At 45.3% G+C, this 23814-nt stretch overlaps 1 protein-coding gene across 1 annotated transcript in view; it reads right to left on the bottom strand.

Annotated features, from left to right (window-relative positions):
- LOC130275783 (nuclear pore membrane glycoprotein 210-like) overlaps positions 1-23814 on the bottom strand; it is a 134070-nt gene that overhangs the window by 48738 nt on the left and 61518 nt on the right. The window contains exons 20-29 of the mRNA XM_056524188.1: positions 21416-21517; positions 17437-17565; positions 16698-16825; positions 16293-16431; positions 11738-11800; positions 11452-11631; positions 6211-6291; positions 5940-6071; positions 4516-4674; positions 3842-3933 (exon numbers count right to left, since the gene is read on the bottom strand). Of these exons, the coding sequence (XP_056380163.1) occupies positions 3842-3933; positions 4516-4674; positions 5940-6071; positions 6211-6291; positions 11452-11631; positions 11738-11800; positions 16293-16431; positions 16698-16825; positions 17437-17565; positions 21416-21517 (1205 nt within the window). The remainder of the gene's footprint in view (positions 1-3841; positions 3934-4515; positions 4675-5939; positions 6072-6210; positions 6292-11451; positions 11632-11737; positions 11801-16292; positions 16432-16697; positions 16826-17436; positions 17566-21415; positions 21518-23814) is intronic.

The raw sequence follows: 23814 nt of genomic DNA, 5'->3' as shown, positions 1-23814 counted from the left end.
TCCTTCTTGGGGACCACAAAAAGGTTTGAGTAAAAACCGTTCCTGCGGAGGAATAGGTATGATCACACCCTGGGACAACAGAGAATGAAGGGCCCCCTGAAAGGCTGCTGCACGCTCGGGGGACTGTGGAGGACGGGACCAGAAAAACAGATTCTGGGGAAAAGAAGTGAACTCTATGTGATAGCCCTGGGAGATGACCTCCCAAACCCAGGCGTCCTGGACCTGAGCCAGCCAGACGTCCCGAAAAAGAGACAGGCGTCCCCCAACCGAGGCGATGCCTCGGATGGGGGCGCCCCTTCAGGCAGAAGGGACATTACGAGGTCTGAGCTTGGAAGAAGCAGGGCTGTTAGAGGGGCCCGACTTCCAGGAGCGAGTCTTGAAGGAAGGGACCCTCCTTTCCTGGGGGGCCGCCGGTTTATCCGTACGCCCTGAAAAGCGAAAGGAGCGAAAGGGAGGAGCTTCACGCCGTAAGTCAGAATGGCGTGGACGATTTTGGGGCAAAAGGGAACTTTTGCCTCCTGTGGCATCGGAGATGATATCATCTAAGCGTTTACCAAAGAGCCGAGATCCTGAAAAAGGAAGCTCTGTGAGGGAACGTTTCGAAGCTGGATCAGCGTTCCAAGCCTTAAGCCACATGGAATGCCGCAGGGCCACCAGGTTATCCGTGGCAGAGGCCATGCAGTGAGCGGAATCCAAAGAGGCCACACAAAGATAGTCCCCAGCTAAAGAGACTTGCTGAGTTAATGCCATCAAGTCACTAGCGGAAGCGCCTGCCAAAATTCCTTGGCGTAATTGGCTGGCCCAGGCCGATAGGGCTCTGGCAACCCATGTAGAAGCGAAAGCCGGGGACAAACCGGATCCCGCTGCTTCGAAATCGAATTTCGCCAGATTGTCAATACGTTTATCCGACAGATCCTTAAGGGACGCCGCATCAGCAAGAGGTAGAGTAGTGGTCTTGGAGAGCCATGATACAGGAGGGTCCACCTGAGGAGGTGAAGACCACTTGGACACAAGATCCGGAGGAAAGGGAAACAAAGTCCTCATCTTTCTGGTTCCGTTGAACCGTCTATGTGGGTGCTTCCATGCCACCTTTAATAGCTCCTCAAATTCAGCATGAGGGCTAAAAAGAGGGGTAGCCCTGGAAACCGGGCGGAGAGACACTCCGGGAGTAGCCTCAAAGGCGTTAGGGTCCTGAAGGTGGAAAGTGTCTGACTGCTGACACCAGAGTTTCCACCATGTCTGACATACGGGAAAGTTCTTCCGAGTCAGCAGAGGGTTCTGCGTCTGAATACTCTAATTCCCCCGGAGACCGGGAACGCCCCGAGGGGGTCCTGGACCGGGAGGAGCAGGGAAGAGGAGATCGAGAGCGCTCCCTGGGAGAAGGCGCCCGGTGATCCCGAGAGGGACTATGGCGGGAAGATCCGGCCTGGACTGGCTCAAGAGAGGAAGCAGAGGAGAGGCGCCCTGGATGGTCCCGAGAGGGCCGTAGGGTAGGGCGAGAGGGAGAATCTGATGTGGACTCCCTGGGGGCCGAGGGGATGGAAGACCGCCCCATGGCCGAGACCATGTCCTGGGAAACCTTGGCCAAGTTAGAGATGGATTGGGCAAGAGAGGCGACCCATTCTGGCGGTGGGTCAGACCGTCCGCCAGTGGGGGCCCCATCCTGAGCGGCAGCCAGGGAGAGGGTGGCACGCAAGGACTTACAGGATAGGCAAATAGGATTATCCGAACCGCATGGGAGTTTATTCAAACAGGTAGCACAGGTATAGTAAGTGACCAAGGGAATGGTCACCTGCCTGGAGGGAGGGGGGGGGGTCAGACATTGCGCTAAGTATCAATTTAGTGGACACAGCAAAACTTACGGGTCCTGTGTCCCTGGAGAGTAGCGCAGCCGAACTGTGTATGCTGTCGGCTTCTGACAGCTACTGAGCCCGCAGCGTGCACTTTATAGATGTTTGCGCGCGCTGCAGACTCCCTGGCCTTCCCCCTAATCAACCCCGCCCCTATCCAGTAGGAATCAGCTGTGCCGGCCGGCCGGAGGGGGAGGGACCACCCCTACCTCCTGTAATCATGTTGCGGACGCAGCCGCGAGTGAGGTCGGGACGGAGCTATGCTCCGTTCTAGGCCCAAGCCGCGGGCTCAATTTTGAGCCCTGCGGCTTGGATAAGGTCTCCGAGCGGCGCTGCAATCCGTAGCACATAATTGTGCTGCGGAGGCGTCGGGGAACCGGGAGTGAGCGGAACTCCGCTCACTCCCGACAAGGGGAGCCCGAGCCGCAGGCATAGTTCCGCCTGCGACTCAAGCCGAGAGTCTATGCTGTCTGCCCTGCCGGGAGCTCCGTTCCCTCCCTCGCTGCAGGGGAGACAGTGCAAGCCGGCAGCTGCCGGCCAGGCTGAGGTTCTTCTAGTTAAGAGGAACCTCAGCCTAGTAGTTCTAAGAAATAAATAAAAAAAAACTCCCTATTCAACCCCTGTTAACCCCTTAATCCCTAGCCAAAGCCCACGGGGGGAAGGGGGAGAGGGGGACCCTACTCACCTAGGGCATTTACCTCAGGATCTCCATCTGACTTCACCAGCATAGGACCCCTGCCTTTAGCCCCAAGGGGCGAACAGGGGTCTTGGGGAACCCAGACCCAGGGTGTACACCTGCCGCTGGCCGTTGGAGAGGAGGGGTTAACGGGTCATTCAGAAATGCTCGTGCCTCTAACTCGCAAATGGGGGGGGGGGGGGGATCAGGTAGCACCATGCTCCAGTCGCCCCACGCTAGAGAAAATAAAAAAAAAGGGAAAGAAAATCTAACTTTGCCCTAACTAAGAAAATAATAAAAAAGACCAGGTCTGGAGCAACCAGACCTGTGTCTGCCTCCTTGACACTAAGCTCAAAACGGAGGTATGCTGTGTCCAGAGGCGGGTTATATACCCTGCTGGGAGGAGCCGACTGTTTTTTGTTTTGTCTAGTGTCAGCCTCCTAGTGGCAGCAGCATATAACCCGTGGTCCTGTGTCCCCCAATGAAGCACTCGAGAAATATCAGTTTTTGTTGCCAGACTGGAACCGCTGCAGACCATGGTTTTCAGTCCGGCAACAGAAACTGAGAGGGTCCAAAAATGACCCGACCGGAGTCACTAGCTGGCTCCATCAGGCTCACTGAAATGAACGGGATCCGGAGGATAAGGCAGCAGCCAAATTTTAAATTCTCTCTTGGCTGCAGTATGCCCAAACTGTGAAGTGAATGCACCATTACAAAGATTTTCACCTGGACAGCAAATTTTAGAAAGGTTTCTATATCTGAAAAATTTAGCAGATGGAGATGTTTACTATGGTTTATGGGAGTATTTTCATAAACTTCTTGTATTTTCCTAACTACCAAAACAGTTTGTAGTGAATACCAAGCAAGTTAGGCACTGTTCATATGTTTATGGCCTCGGTATGCCTATGTATACGGGACAGACAGTATGTTTGGTCTCTAAGGGGTTATTGACATTTACTGTGTATGTTGGAGTTTTCCTAGAGTACAAGCTAAACATACAAACCCAGTAAAAATATCACACAGCAAGCTCTAGGTATTCTATGTCTGATTCCCAGAATACATTTCTCCAGATCTGAACCCGTGGTGAGGTCATCTCGCACAGCAGATTATAAATGTCACTGGAAGTTGTAGCTATGTGCTGGTGTTGCTTAGTACCCTGGTTCTTGTTCCATGTGTTTATGGACAGTTTTAAGTAATTGTATGTAATTTTATAATTCATTTATATATAACCTCGCTCTTCCTTTTTCAATAAAGTAGTAAATAGTAAATTTACATCCTTCTATTACACAAATGCATTCAAAAACAATGATCTTACCTATTTGTTTGAAGCCTCAAGTTGGAATGTAGAGACATGAGGATCTGCTCAACTTCTATGTTTGGGTTTATTAAATTCAATCGTTCAAACACCTAGAACAAGAAGTTGCAGTTTGAATGGTAGAAACATACAGATATTATAGTCAGCAGTAACAAAACCCAAAAGGTGTTATCCATGATTTTATTTTTTTAAATTTATTTATGGTCTCTACTGATAGGCCATGAACATGTGACTGGTGAGGGTCTGACACCCAGCATACACCATAGTGTATGGACAAAAGGAACAGATGGCTTCCAGAAAACTATTGGCAATGTTGGATTACTGCAGGTCACCCCAATGGTATGTGAGCTGCAGTAATTTGGCACAGTAGAGGTCTCTCTTTCTGGCTCAATACACTGTGTATAGAAAGCACCACGGATCTGATTGGTCAGGAGGGATGGGGCCTGTTGTCTAACTCCCAAACCATCGATATTGATGGCCTATCCTGAGGAGAAGCAAATAATTAACAAAAAAGATCCATTAAATCACTTTAATCAAGAAATTTCCATTAACTCAATCACTACAGTATGTATGGAGACAATTATAGAGTATTCATACATCTGCCCATATAATGATACAAGTCATCTGTAACAGAGGGGGACAGAAAATTAGAAACAAGTTTTCAGATCTATTACCTGAATCTGAATCTCATCTGACAATTCCTGGGCCTGGCCGAAGAACTGATTTGCCAAAGGATCTGTCGCTCGTACGGTCACTCTGAGATTAGTTTTCCCCCTCATTTTGGCATAAACATTCATAGCAAAGTTATATTGTTCTGGAAGGTTTATAGATGCCTGGCAAGAGAAAGTCAGAGAAGAACAATTATCTATTCTTAAATACTACATGTCTGGAGAGTAGATAACAATACACTCTGGAGAAAGTATTAGCTCTTGCTCCAAACCTTCTTATCATATACTTTATAACAAATTATATCATAGTCAATTGCTCTACTGCAGGAAAACCTCTTAATCACCTTAATGAGCCTGTCATCACTTTAAAGGGGTTATCCAGGAATAGAAAAACACAGCTAATTTCTGTCAAAAAACACTCCCTGTCTGTCTCCAGGTTGGGTGTGGTTCTGCAGCTCAGTTTCATTGAAGTGAATGGAGCCAAGTTGTAAAACCACACACAACGTGAGGACAGACGGGGAGGTGTTTTTGAACGAAATCAGCTGTGTTTTTCTATTCCTGGATAACACCGTTAGTGCTGCCTGAACCATGTGTCATCAGGACAGACATCAGTGGCTTCTCTCCACTGGCCTTGTTGATAGATCTCTCCTTGTTTGGGTATAGGGAGTGATCTATCAATCAAGGCCAGCACAGCGGGGAGATGCAGACTGCCGACCCCCCAACAACTTGTGGCTCATGCAGGTTACCTTTAAACACAATTTTGCATAATCCAGGCTTTACTACTATTTTTATCATAAATCTATATATGTAATGCTAAATAAAAAATTAGCTTTTACTGAACCCAATCCTAGTACAAATAAAAGGTGTGTGTGTGTGTGTGTGTGTGTGTGTGTGTGTGTGTGTGTGTGTGTGTGTGTGTGTGTGTGTGTGGTGGATAGGTTGATGTTTTATTAGTGTCTATATGAATTAGCTGTTACTGTACAATATGGATTCTTGTCAACTTACCTCATAAATGCAAAATAAATCAACTTTCTAAATTTGTATTATTTTCTATACTATAACTTCATCATACACCAGTCTTGATACATATCTAAAAGCACACTGCATTTGCTCATGCTAAAGAATTCTGAATTCTCTAACTTTTTATTAATTGCCCTTTTATATGTTAATCTTCCCAGAAATTCACAAATAAACTTTGACAACTGGGTTTTACTATATTACTGGAAAGAATATTGACATAAGATATACCCGGAATCATAATGATTAACCCTATTAGCCATGTGCTTATTTGGGCACCTGTTTTCTAGTTGACAGGTCCACTTTTAGATCAAATAGCAACATTGGGGAAGATGTGTCTAAGTATGCAATTGGAGCCTTCCACAGAATTACATTTTAGTATAGGGTTGTTTCTTACACAAAACTCTCCTTACCTCATCATGCCTGCTCTTCACCTCTACAAAATCCCTTTTTATTACTGACCAGTGGAAAGTGAGACCAGGAACAGCGTTACCAAACGTGAATGGAGTCTGGCTACTAGAGATTCCCATCACATAGACTGGCATCTGGCAGGAGACACACAAAAAAATATTCAGATTAGTTACTCAACAGCTTATATCTACTGATACAACCCTATTTTCTAAGATTCATATAAGTCCGCCATGCTCCCTGTGCTTGTCCAGTAAATACACCGTCACTTCTCACCTGTGTGCCACTTTTCATTCTGGTCACCGGGGCTTGAATACGAACACCTTTAAGCTGAATTACCTCAACTTGTACTTCATCCTAAAAAGAGAAATGTTCATAAATACAGGAAAATCATAGGATGGGTGTGTTATTCACCATGTGAAAATCCTAGAAAGAAAGTCAAATTTGGAAGGATGCCAAAGCATCTGTCCCCAGGAGAGGCACCTAAACTAAGAGAGTGATGCACCCATCTGAGCAGATAGGATCCCTGGGGCAGAAAAACACAGATGAGGGGAAAAAAAAGGGCCTGGGGGCCCTAATTTAACCCCTTAGACTATGGACTTTACCCCTTAGGGACTCAGCCTATTTTCACCTTAAGGACTAAGCCATTTTTTGCAATTCTGACCACTGTCATTTTATGCATTAATAACTCTGGAATGCTTTTACCAATTATTCGGATTCCGAGATTGTTTTTTCGTGACATATTCTACTTTAAACACAGTGGTAAATTTTCATCCTTTCTTGGTGAAAAATCCGCAAATTTCATGAAAATTTAGCATTTTTCTAACTTTGAAACTCTCTGCTTGTAAGGAAAACAGATATTGCAAATAAATGATATATTGATTCACATATACAATATGTCTACTTTATATTTGCTTCATGAAGTTGACATGTTTTTACTTTTGGAAGACACCAGAGGGCTTCAAAGGGACCAGTTCAGTTTTGAAGTGGATTTGAGGGGTCCTATTAGATATACCCCATAAATGACCCCATTATAAAAACTGCACCCCCAAAGTATACAAAATCCCATTCAGAAAGTGTGTTAACCCTTTAGATGTTTCACAGGAATAGCAGCAAGATAAAGAAAATTCAAAATCTTCATTTTTTACACTCACATGTTCTTGTAGACCCAATTTTTTACATTTTACATGGGGTAAAATGTAACCCAATTTCTCTCGAGTAAGGAAATACCTCATATGTGGATGTCAAGTGCTCTGTGGGTGCACTACAAGGCTCAGAAGGGAAGGAGTGACAATGGTATTTTGGAGAGGGAGTTTTTCTGAAATGGTTTTTGGGGGGGTATGTCACATGGCATACTATTTTGGAAACTACACCCCCCAAGGAACATAACAAGGGGTCCAATGAGCCTTAACACCCCACAGGTGTTTGACGACTTTTCGTTAAAGTCGGATGTGTAAATAATTATTTTTTTCACTAAAATGATGGTTTTCCCCCTAATTTTACATTTTTACAAGGGGTTATAGGAGAAAATGCTGAAGTTTAGTTGTTCTTTTCTGTCTAAGTGCTCTCTGATGACACGTGTCTCGGGAACCGCCCGGTTTAGAAGGAAAGCCCCATAGCAAACCTATTCTACTCTCTGCAGTTCCTGAGACAAGCAGTGATGTCAGCAGAGAGCACTGTTGCCAGACAGAAAACTACAACTCAACTTCAGTAGCTTATAATTATTGAAAGGATTAAGATTTTTTAATAGAAGTAATTTACAAATCTATTTAACTTTCTGGAGCCAGTTGATAAAAAAAAAAAAAAAAAAGAAAAAAAAAAAGGTGCTTGACAAATTTCTGCTTAAGTTGGACGTGAAAATGAAAAATTAGATTTTTTTCCACTAAAATGCTGGTGTTAACGCCAAATTTTTCATTTTCACAAGGGGTAATTGGAGAAAAAGCCTCCCAAAGGCAGGGAAATACCCCATACGTGGATGTAAAGGGCTCTGCGGGCGAACTACAATGCTCAGAAGAGGAGGAGCACCATTGAGCATTTGGTGAGAGAATTTGATTGGAATAGAAGTGGGTGGCCATGTGCGTTTACAAAGCCCCCCGTGGTGCCAGAACAGTGGACCCCCTACATTTGACCACATTTTGCAGTGAACATTTACACCCCACTGGCATTTGACAGATCTTTGGAATAGTGGGTTGTGCAAATGAAAAATTTAATTTTAAATTTTTATGGACAACTGTTCATAAAATCTGTCAGACACCTGTGGGGCGTAAATGCTCACTGTACCCCTTATAATATTATGTGAGGGGTGTAGTGTCCAAAATGGGGTCACATGTGGGGTGGGTCCATTGTTCTGGCACTATGGGGGCTTTGTAAACACACATTGCCTTCAATTTCAGACAACTTCTCTTGCCAAAATCCCAATGGCGCTCCTTCTCTTCTGAGCATTGTAGTTCGCCCGCAGAGCACTTAACATCCAGATATGGGGTATGTTCTTACTCAGAAGAAATGGGGTTACAAATTTTGGGGGGCTTTTTCCTATTCTCCCTTGTGAAAATGAAAAATGTAGGGTAACACAAATTGTGATGTTTTTTTAATTTTCACATCTAACTTTACCGAAAATTTGTCAAACACCTGCGGGGTGTAAAGGCTCACTATACCCCTTGTTACGTTTCGTGAGGGATGCAGTTTCCAAAGTGGGGTCCACATGTGGGTATTTATTGTTTTGCGTTTATGTCAGAAGCACTGTAAAATCAGCCACCCCTGTGCAAATCACCAATTTAGACCTCAAATGTACATAGTGCGCTCTCATTCCTGAGTCTTGTGCGTCCGCAGAACATTTTACGCCCCACATATGGGGTATTTCTGTACTCAGGAGAAATTGCGTTACAATTTTTGGGGTCTTTTTTTCCTTTTACCCCTTGTGAAAATAAAAAGTATGGGGCAACACCAGCATTAGTGTGAAAACTTTTTTTTTTTTTTTACACTAACATGCTGGTATAGACCCCAACTTTACCTTTTCATAAGGGGTAAAAGGAGAAAAAGCCCCCCAAAATTTGAAACGCAATTTCTCCCGAGTACGGAAATACCCCATATGTGGCCCTAAACTGTTTCACTTCGGAGCCCTGTTGTATTTCAAGGAGAGAGCACCATGCGCATTTAAGGCCTAAATTGGGGATTTGAATCCACCACAAAAATACCCTATGGCAGTGTTTCCCAAACAGGGTGTCTGTTTGGGAAACTGTTGCAAAACTACAACTCCCAGCATGCACTGACAGACCATACATGCTGGGAGTTGTAGTTATTCAAAAGCTGGAGGCACATTGGTTGCGAAACAGAGTTTGTTAACTCAGTGTTTCTCAACCAGTGTGCCTCCAACTGTTGCAAAACTAGAACTCCCAGCATGTACAGTCTCTCAGTGCATGCTGGGAGTTGTATTTTTGCAACAGCTGGAGGCACACTGGTTGCAAACTCTGTTTCACCTACCAGTGTGTCTCCAGCTGTTGCAAAACTGCAACAATCAGCATGCATTGACAGCCTAAGGGCATGCTGAGAGTTGTAGTTTTGAAGGCTGAAGGCTGCTATTGCAGGGGGGCTGCTACTTATGTTTACAGGGGGCATGCAGTCTATAGGGGGGGGCTGCTGTCTACAAGGGGGTTGCTGCTAATGTCTGCAGGGGGATACTACCTACTATTAAAGACAATCTTACAGCAGTCACCTGCACTAACTTGAATTTATAGGTGGTGCAGGAGACCCGGTTTCTGCCGCTGCTCACCATGTGGTCATCGGTCTCACTGCCAATGCAAATTCCCTGTTCTGTCCAATGGAGAAGAGAGAAATCTTGGCTCATACTACAGCAGCCGCCTCCATTGTACACAACAAGGACCCACATATCATACGGTAAACAGCGCCAGAAACCGGGTCACCCTGGTGTCAGATTCCCTTTAAAATTTAAGTACTCGTACTTGGTATCAGCGAGTACTTGAATTAAAGTATCGGTACTCTTACTCGGTCTTAAAAAAATGGTATCGGGACATCCCTAATCAGGACCCCCCCTCGGCGATGTGCCAGGATGCCTGCTGAATGATTTCAGCAAGCATCCGGTCAGGTCCCCACCCGGTGAGCAGCGGGGACAGGAAATTCTCAGGGCATACAGGTACGCCCTGAGTCCTTAAGGACCAGGGATGCAGGGCGGATGCATATGCCCTGCGTCCCCAAGAGGTTAAATGAATGTCTTTGTGTGCTGGTACTAAATGCACCAGTACTTAGTTACGTCCTATACATGAAGAGAGCGCAGGAGTGTTGCACGCTACATGCACGGCAGGTCCCAGCTGCCATAAGCAGCCAGGGACCCACCGGTGATGGCGGACATGAGTGATCATGCTGATATCCGCTATTAACCCCTCAGATGCCCTGACCTATACCGATCATGGCATCTGCAGTATTAGTGGTGCTGCAGGCAGCTGATTGGAACACTTGCAGCAAAAATGCAGGGGTTTGGTCAGGGTAGCCGTCAGAGGTCCCCTTACCTGCCTCCCGGTGGCTCCATTGATCTGCTGCTCTGGTTTGTCTTCTAGCAGACCAGAGAATTAGACTGCCGATATTACTGATCAGTGGTATGCCATTGTAAAACATACTAATTTTGGTTGCACCATACATTTTAGGGTAAAATGAAAGATGTCATTACAAAGTACAATTGGTCATGCAAAAAAAAAAAAAAACAAGCCTCATATGGGTCTGTGGATGGGAAAATAAAAGAGTTATGGCTCATTAAAGGTGAGGAGGAAAAAAAAACCAAAAATGCAAAAAAGAATTTGGTTGGGTCCTTAAAAGGGGTACTCCACTGGAAATTTTTTTTTACTTTTTTTAAATCAACTGTTGCCAGAAAGTTAAAACAGATTTGTAAATTACTTCTATTAAAAAAGAATAATCCTTCCAGTACTTATCAGTACTTATGATCCATGGGAAGTTCCTTTCTTTTTGAATTTCCTTTCTGTCTGACCACAGTGCTCTCTGCTGACACCTCTCTGTCCATGTCAGGAACTGTCCAGAGCAGGATAGGTATTTTAGAAGGATTTGCTCCTACTCTGGACAGTTCCTAAAATGGACAGAGGTGTCAGGAGAGAGCGCTGTGGTCAGGCAGAAAGGAAATTTAAAAAGAAAATAACTTCTTGTGGAGCATACAGAAGCTGATAAGTACTGGAAGGATTAAAAATTTTTTTAACAGAAGTCATTTACAAATCTGAGAGAAGAGAGAAGAATGGTGTGCAGTACAGATTAGCAGGGATTAACCTGCGTAGTACCCCGAGTGGAATGTCACATTTCACTTATTTCTGATGTGGTAGACAAAGGTAACATCTGAAAAAGGGCGGTCAACACACGGCAGTACTAAACAAATCAATTTAAGACATTGCAATTTAAAGAAAAATCACCCACAGACCCCCATAGTGCAGGTGTAGCTTTCTCAGTATCATTGCTGACCATTCATTCTATTACCCAGTCATCTCCACAAAAAGAAATTACCTCAGAAACTATGGCCACTTTTCCAGATTCAGCATCAACAGCTTGAATGACACCAGTCACAGTAACATTTCCAACTTTTGCCCCTTTCACCAATCCACTATTGCTTACAGATGCAACATTCTCATCCGTGATCGAGAAAATGATGTTGGACTGAGGCTGTGGGCCTCCTTCTGAAGTTATCTAGATAACAGAAGAGGATTTATTTTAATACATATTCAGATGTCAGAAATCTTTCAGAGGTCTCCAATCACCCACATTAACATTATCCCCATTCTGAAATATTCACCTGCATCATAGCACCAATAAGGAGTATAATCCGTCTAGGCAAAAGTTGGAATGGAGGGAAAACCTGTGACATAAAAAAGGGACAAGATGTGAGATCCAGGTATCTGCTGAATACTTCTGAATGAGCATATCATATTCCTTATTTCCTGATAAATTGAAAAAAAAAAAAAAAAAAAAAAAAAAAAGATTATTTTGTACTCACCATAAAATCTCTCTCTCGTAGCCTTCATTGGGGGACACAGATACTGATGGGTATATGCTCTTGCCACTAAGAGGCGCTGACACTATGAAAAAAAAGTCGGCTCCTCCCTAGAAGGATATCCCGCCCACTGGAAGTGAGGTAATCAGTTTAGTCACAAAGCAGTAGGAGAAGCCAACAAAGAAATATGTCCGAAGGACCCTAGAAAGGAATCCCGATAAAAACCCAATAAACGGAAAAAGATAATCCGGACAAAAAATTAAGAAATTGGTGAGTGCGGTGTCCCCCAATGAAGGCTGTAAGAAAGATTTTACAGTGACTACAAAAGAAAAAAAAATATTTTCTCAGTCGCTCTTCATTGGCGGACACAGATACTGATGGGACGTACCAAAGCAGTCCCCTAGGGCGTGAAAAAACCACCAGTGAAAGGGAATCAGTCCAGAGACTGAACCCACTCAACAATAAGGCCTGCGGCAGAGATCCCGGGCAGAAACAACCAAGGCCCACAAACTGAGCTCCCGGAAGAACCCCCATCCATGGAGAAGGACTAGGATGCCAAAGGATGGGACCATCCTTTTCAGAGACTCTAAACCTACGGTCCATATAGAGACAAGAAAAGCACAACTAGGAAGCCAGATGGGCCGGAACCATCATGGAAGGAGGTAGGAATTAACTCCAAGGAACACAGAACCAGAAAGAGGGCTAGCCTGGTTGCAAAACAAAAAAAATGGAAAAAAGGGGCATCACAAGAGAACCCATCAAGAGTCAACCGATTCAAGAGAACATGGCGGAAAAAAACAGGGGGAACAGCGTATGCCTGAGCAGAAGGCGAGCACAGAAGGTGGAGACCAGAAAAACCACTGGAAAAAAAGAACTAGACGGAAACCGGCTCTAGAGAGGCCCGGTGCATAAGATCAATGACCTGAACATCTGCAGACCCAAAACCCCTGTCCCCAAGAGCCCGCCACGAGCACCCAGAAGGCAAAATTAGCTTGACTGGTGCAACCGGATGACCGTTACGTCCTCTATCACGGAGTACATGGACTCCGAAGGAGGCGACGGAAGGTAATAACGGTCAAAAATGGAGCGGAATGCCCTGAAAAGGGGAATCCTGGAACACCGGAGCGACAGGCATAGGAACTGGAGGGTCCAGAGTCATCTAGAAGACATATGCAAAATAATAAAACGACCAAGACCCGGAACACCGGAGTAGCCGACATAGGAAGTGGGTCTCCTGGAAGACTTACACCCGAAGGGTAAGTAAACCCAATGACCGCAAAACACTCCGGGTGACAAACTTCAGAGTTGAGAAGAGAAGAAGTGCGGTACAGAAACCCCCCCCCCCCCCCCCCACAAATGGGATCGCAGAGAAGTCTAGGCAGGATTGCTACACATGCCCAAGACCTCATCATCACTAAGGACAAGGAGACTAACCGGCCATGGACCCCAGTGGTCCGAGCAGACCAGAGCACTTTGAAGCAACATCCCGTCAGGAAAGGAATGGAGGGGAAACAAAAAGGAACCCAGGTGGGACTCCCAATTTCTGGGCACAGGAAGTTTATTCCAGAAGACTGAGGCATCAGTGCAGCGCAACTGACACTCAAATGGAAGGATGAAAAATTGCACCGAGGGAGGAAGAGAGAGCAAAGGCAAGGCCCAAACAAGACTGTGGCAAGACCAGCTGTCGTCACAAGCAATTGAGAAAGAGGGGGCTCCCTCTCGAAATGCGTCTTGCACATGTCTATCACTTTATGTATGTCTCAATAAACGCTTTTTCGTTGGAAAATTACGTATCCAGACCTTGCTTGCTATCCAGGGCAGCGCCACCGCAGAACTTCTTTCCTCTCAGCGTCGCACTCTCTCCTTGCAGACTCCCGACTGCAGGCAGCAGCCAATGATTCTAGCAAAGACCACCCTTACTGACACGCATAAAACCAAGATTTGCAAAAGGTGAGCAAATCTGCATATCATTTTATCGGGCCATCTGACCCCACAGAATTACGCGAGGCGCCGTCCTCCTTTTCTTTCTTTCCTTTTGCACCTATAGAGTGGGAAGAGAGAGTAGTAGAAAATGCTCAGCAAAAGAGTCCCCCTAGTTGAGGGGAAAACAGGGGGGGGGGTCAAGAGGAAACGTCTGTCTAGCTGACTGGAGAGGATTCCTGAACACGCAGTGTCACTCCTTTGAACCCTCCCACAGAAAGTGTGGCACAGTAGTGCGGCCAATCAGATGGGCAACCCGGTGGAATAGGGAACCATGCAGACAGACAATGTCTGGCTTACTGGCATCAGTCCCTCGTACCTGCAGGGACCCTTTACAGATTCCTCACACCAACGGTGAGGTATGGGAGAAACCCCAGCCAAGCACATGGCGAGATAGGGAGATAGATGGCGGCAGAGACCATACAGACAATAGTCTGACGGGATGAGTGCCCCTCCAGGCGCTGTTGATAGGGGCCCAAGTCAGACAGGCAATAACTTTGCCCCATTGACTCATCTGATAGACATGCAAGGATGCCGAACCATGTCCCTCAAGCAGGGACACTAAGGAAATGCACCCGGCAGCCCTAGGAGTGGCAACGGCACAGAGCAGCATGCTCTGCAGCACCTGCAAAGCCGCCGCACAGCTCTGCGACCAGGGAACAAGAGCAGTCCGGGCTGGGCGAGCTACCGCCAGGCTGAAGCCAGGAAAGCCAACGGAGCCGCTCAGGCTACAAAGCGCCTCCGACCCCCGCAATGGTGGAAAAGCGGAGCTAACGCCACTGGAGGTGCGTGTTTTCAGGGCCGCAGGTACTGGTCGCAGTAAAGATCCGTGGGGTGTGCAAACCTGGAGAGGAGGAGCTGCCTGACCTCCCAATTCACATGCTGCTCAGAGGGAGAAAAAAGGCGGAGCTACCTGCCGCCATATCCCTCTGAACCTTAAGAGGAGGCGCTACCTGGCCTCCGGTAAGCGCACTGGCTTAGGGCGAGAAGAAGAGTGGAGCCATGTGCTGCCATAACCCTCTAAATCCCCTAAAAGTGGGTGAATATAGAAACAGAGGAACAGCAAGGCTGTTCAGAGGTGAGCCGGAAGATAACTCCTCCAGGGGTGAGCCGGAAGATAACTCCTTTTGCAAAGGAAGGGGGAGTGATGAGGGGAGAGGAGAGGGAAACACTCACCTGCGGATGCCATTTTCTTATACTCACCCAGACGTCTTCAACCAGCATATGGCCACGCTGCATCATACCAGGCTAAGATAGCGGGGCGAGCAGGGGTTGCCAGCCAGACACTGGCCGTTGGCGAGAAGGGGTTGACGGCCCACGCTCTTATGTTCCGTGCCCCTTTGTCGCATATGGGGGACCAGGTAGTGCCATGCTCCTGAACCCCAACCTTTAATAAAAAAAAAAAAAAAAAAGAGAAACAAGAGGGAGGAAAAAACTAAACAGCCCTTACTAGAAAATAATAAAGGAGACCAGATGTGGAGAGCACCAGACCTGTGTCTTGCCTCTTATTGACACTAGCTAAAACGGATTTCCTCACATCCAGTGGGTGGGTATATCCTGCCAGGGAGGAGCCGTCTTTTTTCCTAGTGTCGGCACCTCCTAGTGGCAAGAGCATATAACCATCAGTATCGGTGTCCCCGAATGAAGAACGACCGAATAAACTTGATAAACTTCAGGATTTTCTGCTTATTCCTAAAACAGAAATCCTAAAGTAGAACACAAGAAATTGATTCCTAATGATATGTTCTAATTTCGTCTGGATTATGGCTTTCGGCTAGGTCCATGCTGCATGATACTTCTCCGTTAATCCTTGCGAGATGGGAATACCCATAAACAGAGGGTCTGTGCTTAAATAACTGCATCCTACTGCACACAAGCCAAAAGAAAAAAGCTCAGCTTCCTGACAGTTGTCTTACAGAAAGATATAAAATATTGAGAGAACCTGTGTTTGAGGTGTATTTTTTTTCTGATCTTTGTTACGCTGATTTCTCAGTTTTAATTCCAATAAGACAACATAAATTCAAAGGAAACTATGAGATTAGAAAGAAAAATTTGCAATGATTGTATGTGTTTAGTGCTTCTTTAAATCTGCAAACCGTGAATCAAATGCCTGGCAAATCAGTTTACCCAATTTATCACACTAATTAAATAATCACAAATACTCAATAGTGAAGCAATTCACTTCTTTCCATGAAAAAAAAAAATCTAAATGCATTAGACTTTATTATGTTCATCTGTACACTTTGGATATATATAGCAAACATTTTTATATTTTTCACACAATCGACTAGAATGCTCAGTTTACACTAGTGAGAGTACAGAACATCAAGCAATGAGATATTGCAGGCAACATCGATGTCTTCCCAAAACTATTTACCTCCAATGGTTTAGGTGAAGAATCTATTCTGCTGGCAGCTTGGTCGACAACAGATGCAGTGAGACTTGTTTGTCCTATGGCCAGACCGCGGATAGCAAAGACTGCAGTAAATTCATCCACTTTCTCATTCAGTGCTCGGCTAGATGAAAAATCAAAGAACTGATTTCAATTGAGGGTAGTTGAGCGGAGAAAAATAAATTATTGCAGGTTTTTATTCTTTGTCTGCTTAACTCCAGCAACACAACAGAAAGCAATTCAAAGTCAACATGACCTGTCTGTGCACATTGTGCAACCATCCAGTCCCATTGTCTGTCTATGGAACAGACCCTGCACTGGAGCTCCCATATGGGCCTCCGATGGAACAGGTTTCCAGAGCTTCTGTAAAAGTTTATACAATATACTCACCTGATGGACACAATCTGTGAGGACGAACCCAGGTCCAAGTTCATATAGGCAAAATATTTAGCAAGAAATGGCTTTTGAAAAGAGTCCAGGACCCTCACATAGGCTTTAACAGTCTTCCCAATTTCTACCTTTATTAGTTGAGAAAGCTTTGTTAGTAGTTTCTTGAAATGCTTTAATACTGTATCATATCTGGTTGTCAGCTAAATCTAACTATTGAGTTATTTGTTTAACACTTTTTTTTAGGGTGGAGTGACATCATGATTTGTCCCTCCATGACACAAATACATTTGCAGAAGCTCAAAAATAGTCTGCTAACGTATCCGTGCACAGAGTGTCATGGATCCCATTCAATACAATGTTCTGAACGTAGTTAGGGACTACATTTTGTTCACTTTCCAAGCTCAGACTTTTGACTAGTCAGTCAGATTCACTCAGAAAATGACCTGAACTTAAACTTAAAACGTTCGGGTCATTCGAATGAAAGGGGAGCATACACTGACATCTGGCAGACGATTTGCAGCTTCTGCAAACAGAACAGTCCCAGAGGCCCAAAATGGTGTGAATGCACCCTTACATAATGTAAAAATTCTCTTTTTTTTAATAATCACAAACGCACTTGTATGCTAGTAATATTGTAAGTTACCAAATAATTTAGCAATTTTATTTATTGCAATTTTCAGAATTATAAAGGAGACAATAACTAAAAATTCATGTAATGAATGTAGATAAACAATATTACCTTGTCGACTACCCTAACATCCACCTGGAGAATATCTGACACATGAACGTTAACTGTGGCTGGTGCAGGGAAGGACAAACAAAGATCAAAAACCATGACTGACACTGTTCCTGGACGCAAAGGATAAACCTACAAGAGATATTAAACCATAAGAAAATACATTGATTTAGTGAATTTAATAGTCCAAAACAGGGCTCTAGATAGCTTAACTTGAGGGAGAGCTTAAACAATGGAAAACATTGCAATTATACACTGCTCAAAAAAATAAAGGGAACACAAACAACACAATGGGGGAGATTTATCTAAGGATTTAGACTGTTTTTCCTGTCTAAATTTGTCGCACAGAAAGTCGCAGTCTAAATATGTGCGACTTTTCTGCGACTTTTGCTGTAGAGGATTTTTAGAACATGATGCATGCAAGTTTATTTTAGACGGAAATGTATTGGAAAATGCATTGGTGCTGAATTTATGCATCTGCCCAAAATACGCTGAAATGTCAGACCATGTTGGAGCAGGTCTAAATGCAGTTTAAGCTGTAGACCCTGAAGTCTGAGCACAGAATTTATCAAGGGCTGTGAGACCTTTGATAAATTAGGAGCACAATAGACAGGAGACTACCACATACGCTGGTCTATAAGCATACCCAGAATAGACTAGATTAGGAAATGACCCCCAATGTAACTACAAGTCAATCACACTTCTGTGAAATCACACTGTCCACTCAGGAAGCAACTCTGATTGTTCCATTTGCACAACAGCATGTGAAATTGTCAGACAACAGGTGGAAATTAATCAATTAGCAAGACACCCCCAATAAAGGAGTGGTTCTGCAGGTGGTGAACACAGACCACTTCAGTTCCTATGCTTCCTTGATGAATTTTTTTGTCATTTTTTAATGCTGGCAATGCTTTCACTCTAGTGGTAGCATGAGATGGAGTCTACAACCTAGACAAGTGGCTCAGTTAGTGCAGCTCATCCAGGATGGCACATTAATGCGAGCTGTGGCAAGAAGGTTTGCTGTGTCTGTCAGCGTAGTGTCCAGAGCATGTAGGCGCTACCAGGAGACAGGCCAGTACATCATGAGACGTGGAGGAGGCCATAGGAGGGCAACAACACAGCAGCAGGACCGCTACCTTCGCCTTTGTTCAAGGAGGAGCACTGCCAGAGCCCTGCAAAATGACCTCCAGCAGGCCACAAATGTGCATGTGTCCACTCAAGCGGTCAGAAACTGACTCCTTGCGCTTACAGCCCAACACTGTGCAGGATGTTTGCCAGAGAACACCTAGATTGGCAAATTCGCCACTGGCGCCCTGTGCTCTTCACAGATGAAAGCAGGTTCACACTGAGCACATGTGGCAGAGTCTGGAGATGCCGTGGAGAACTTTCTGCTGCCTGCAACATCCTCCAGCATGACTGATTTGGCGGTGGGTCAGTAATGGTGTGGGGTGGCATTTCTTTGGGGGGCCGCACAGCCCTCCATGTGCTTGCCAGAAGTAGCCTGACTGCCATTAGGTAACGAGATGGGATCCTCAGACCCCTTGTGAGACCATATGCTGGTGCGGTTGGCCCTGGGTTCCTCCTAATGAAAGACAATGCTAGACCTTATGTGGCTGGAGTGTGTCAGCAGTTCCTGCAAGAGGAAGGCATTGATGCTATGGACTGGCCCACCCGTTCTCCAGACCTGAAGCCGATTGAGCACATCTGGGACATCATGTCTCCCTCCACCCACCAATGCCACTTTGCACCACAGACTGTCCAGGAGTCGGCGGATACTTTAGTCCAGGGCTGGAAGGACATCCCTCAGGAGACCATCCACCACCTCATGTGGAGTATGCCCAGGGAGGTCATATGGGCACATGGAGGCCACACACACTACTGAGACTCATTTTGACTTGTTCTAAGGACATTACTTCAAAGTTGGATGAGCCTGTAGTATGGTTTTCCACTGATTTTGAGTGTGACTCCATATCCAGACCTCCATGGGTTGATAAATTTGATTTCCACTGATAATGTTTGTGTGATTTTGTGGTCTAGGATGTGTTATCTTGGTGTTCCCTTTATTTTTTTGAGCAGTGTACATCATAAAATCTTCTAACAGGGGTACAAAGGGGTGGATGGATGATACAACAATCACAACTATAAATAAAAATCAGTGCACAGTTCCAAACAAAATAAAACAATCCTTGTCTTAAATTAAAAGATGTAAGAAAATGTTTTATACTGTATACCACAAAAAAGCCCAAAAATTGACACAGCTTTTTCCAGCATTTTGAAAGTTTTTCTGTCTGTAGGTTTTAAATTTTAGTGTGAACTAGCTTTTGCCCGCGGCTTCCCTCGCGTTAAATTTGGGGTAACACAGATTTACGATCCTATAGTAATGAGGCCGCTCTGGGTAAAGTCTACGGGCATCCAAACAACCTGAAACATTACATCTGCTGTTTCATGGAACTGAAGATCGACATCCTTTGAGGACTTCTACAGAGTCTGCGGTCAGGGGAACCCGCCTTCTAACACTGCTTATATACTGCCACCAGTCCTCCTATCCAGACGACCTCTCTCGACCTCATATCCCGACCTCCCATCCCGACCCGTAATATGTGTACCAGGTATTATTGAAATATCTCCAGCCATACGGAAGTTATGAGGGAACATACATTTCCCATAGACTTGTATGGTATGGGACTTTAAAAAAAAACAAAAACCCAACCCCTTTTTCACACCCTTAAGGGTGGAATTTTGAAAAATCCTTTATTCCTTGTCTACGTCTTAAAAACAACATCTGTGCAAAAATTCAGGTTTCTAGGTGCAAGGGTTTAGGCTGGGCGTTGATGAGTCAGGTCTTCTCTTGTTATATATAAGATTGCTTTTTTGTGGGTTTGGCCTTTATTTCACAGATAAAAAAAAGAAAGAAAAAAAAATGCCTAAAAATGCCAATGTGACTTTTTGGGGTGTTTTTACACATGCGTTTTCTATTAGGTAAAATCTGAACAGAATTGCAACATTGAATTAGTTATTAGAATTGACTGTGTGTTATCCGAAGAAATTGGAAATTGATTCAGATAACGCAGACTATTTTAATAAATGATTCTGTGTTGCAGCCAACTTTTTTTTTAGGTGATCAGAAAATAAATTTTTCCACTGTACTACCAGATGAAGTAAAATAAAAAATACAAAAAAAGTTGGGGGGGAAAGTTGGTGCGTCTTATAAGGCGAATACACACCTATCGCGGCGGTCCTTGCGGCCATCAACGGCCGGGACCCGCGGCTAATACAGGACATCACCGATCGCGGTGATGCCCTGTATTAACCCTTCAGACGTGGCGATCAAAGCTGACCGCCGCGTCTGAAGCGAAAATAACATTAACCCGGCTCAGACGGGCTGTTCGGGACCGCCGCGGTGAAATCGCGGCGTACCGAACAGCTTATAGGACACCGGGAGGGACCTTACCTGCCTCCTCGGTGTCTGCTCCGTGCCGGGATCCCCTGCATGGCCGGCGCTCTCCGTCGTCACGCGCGCCGTCCCGTCATCCACTAGGAGCGGCATGCGTAGCGACGTCATGGTGGTGACAGAGCGCGAGGATACCCGGCAGCAGAGACATTCCGGAGTGACGAGGACACCCCGGGAACGCGGCGACTGCGATGGAGGGCGACATCCAGGACAGCAGTGACGGGTCCGGAGCGGCGGGGACACATGAGAACTACCTCCTATACCAGTGGTCTTCAACCTGCGGACCTCCAGATGTTGCATAACTTCAACTCCCAGCATGCCCGGACAGCCGTTGGCTGTCCGGGCATGCTGGGAGTTGTAGTTTTGCAACATCTGAAGGTCCGCAGGTTGAAGACCACTGTCCTATATTTTACATTGTATTTTGTTCAGAATCTTTATTTTCTAGATTTTTATCCTATATAATTAGGTGCGACTTATATGCCGGAGCATCTTATATGAGGGAAAATACGGTATATCAAAAACTGTACTCACTGTGACAACTCCTTTGGATTCTTGTAAGGCGGTATTAATGACATTAGCGACACTGCTGTTAATAAAGAAATATCCTGAACCCTCCAAAATGGTGAATTCAGCCTGAAAAGGAAGACTGAGTATTAGGAATATGAAAAAGTCATTTTACACAAACATTGAACAGCAATAGGAAAGTTTATAGTATTACAAATCCAACCTTTACAGATGTGAATAAATGCATGTGTTTTATTTTTTCAAAAAACTGTTTAGGTCATGTCCAATTTTAATACTTTCAGTATTTACTAATAAAGCGGTACTCAGGTGCCCTCCATGTATCTCTATAGGAGGGTCGGAAATACAGCATTCGTGTATCTCTGCCTCTCCAATAGAGAAGATACATGGAGGGGCATGTCAGCCACCACGTGCGATGGCTGACAGTGATCCATGCACAGAGCAGAGGTCAGACCATTCCCCTGTGAATAAGATGGCGATGGGTCCCAGCGGTCGGAGACCCCCGAAATCAGACACTAATCCTCTATCCACAGGATAGGATAAGATGTCCTGCACCAGAGTACCCCTTTAATAAGAAACTTCAAAAAAAAAATTTTTGGGATAAAACACCACCCATAAGGAAACCTTTGACAGACCACAATTGCACATTGACAAAAGATCAGACAGAAGGCTATGTAGTCCAGTGTTTCCCAAACAAGGCGCCTCCAGCTGTTGCAAAACTATAGCCAAAGGCTGTCTGGACATGCAACAGCTTTGAGACAGCAATAGCTGGTGGCAGACTGGTTGGGAAACAACGATGGAGTCAGAATGCCAGCTGACCACACATTCAAGAAGATCTGTCCAATTGTGGCCACTATGAAGAAAACTTCTTTATATAACCAGAATTTAAATTTGTTCAAACTTTCCTATTTGCATTTAACTTTCAAAAAAAAGGGAAAATGTTCTTAGAATAAATGTCTATTTGAATGAATTATGGCTAAGTGAAAGTGACAGCTACATACACTGGAGATTCACCTCCCTATGTAGAGCTGTCATATTTCTTTATTACTGTTCCAAGATCAGAACAAACAAGGTGATTCATTCTAAAACACTAACATTTAGCTGCAATACAAGTCTTCCCACTGACTGAAGAAAATTTGTGGACTAAAAATTAGATTTTTTTTGTACTCACCATAAAATCCCTTTCTGGTAGCCTTCATTAGGGAACACAGAGACCACGGGTATTATGGTGCTGTCCACTAGGAGACTGACACTTCTCCCAGCAGGATATACCCACCCACAGGCACTGAGCTAAATCAAATGTGTCACAAAGCAGTAGGAGAGGCCAAACAAAGGAGATACGTCCGAAGGACATCAAAAGTAATAACCAGCAACAAACAACCTGACCAGGAACCATAAATGGGTGGGTGCTGTGTTCCCCAATAAAGGCTACGAAAAAGAGAATTTATGGTTAGGCCAAAAAAAAAAAAAAAAAAAAAACACAACTCCTTTTCTCTGTCGCCTTATTGGGAATACAGAGACCATGGGACGTCCCAAAGCAGTCCCTGGGGTGGGAAAAACAACTGATAGAGAAGGGAAGAGCAGTCCAGAGACTGAACTATACCCATTCACACAGGAACGTGGAGGAGGCCCAGAGGAGACCGGAGAAACACCACCAGGAAGACCCCACAAAGCATGGGGGGGGGAGCTAAGGAAGGAAGGAACCAAGCAAAGACAGAGGTCCAACCTCTAACCAAATGCGACAAGAAACAGTCGCCTCGGAGGCCACCAGCCAGAGACCCCCCTGGCAGGAGAGTGAACACTACCACTGAAAAAAAGACAAAGGCGCAGGATCACCGAGGCCAGGCCCAACCGTGGAAGAGAGAGCGACAAGAGAACTCCAATTCAGGGATTCCATGAAGCAAACGAACATGGCAAGGAAAGTCCAGCTGCCAGAAAAGAAGCGTGCCGGACAGGCCCGAAGGGAGAGCCCCACCAGGAGGCCAGGCGCAACTACAGGACCGAGGCAGAGGAGAGAGAATGACAAGAAGGCAGGGGGGCGGTGAAGGAAGAAACCACATCAGCAGTGCCAACAAGGAAGGCAACGTTAACGCCAGGAGAGCAATAGCCGCAACTTAGCCAGTCCAGCAGCACTCCGCCAGAGGTGGGAATATGATGGCAGGGATGGAGCGGTGCTGCCGATGCCGGGAGTCGGCCCGGGCCTCCCGCATGGAAGGAGAGAAATGTACTACTGAGCTACCAATGCTCTGCCCCCAAAAAAATAAACCATCAATTACAAGGAGGCTGTCGGACGACGGCTGAAAGAACAAAAACAGGAACAGTACAAGACCTACAAAACTCCCTGTAGGAAGGAGATGCGGGATGGCTGAAATCCGGATAGCAGGCAGCCCACCAAGCCACTCTGGTAA

Source organism: Hyla sarda, chromosome 6 (genome assembly GCF_029499605.1).
Source record: "Hyla sarda isolate aHylSar1 chromosome 6, aHylSar1.hap1, whole genome shotgun sequence".
NCBI classification, from domain to species: domain Eukaryota; kingdom Metazoa; phylum Chordata; class Amphibia; order Anura; family Hylidae; genus Hyla; species Hyla sarda.
Note: the sequence above shows the minus strand (reverse complement) of the source record. Positions and strands in the feature narration are given on the sequence as shown.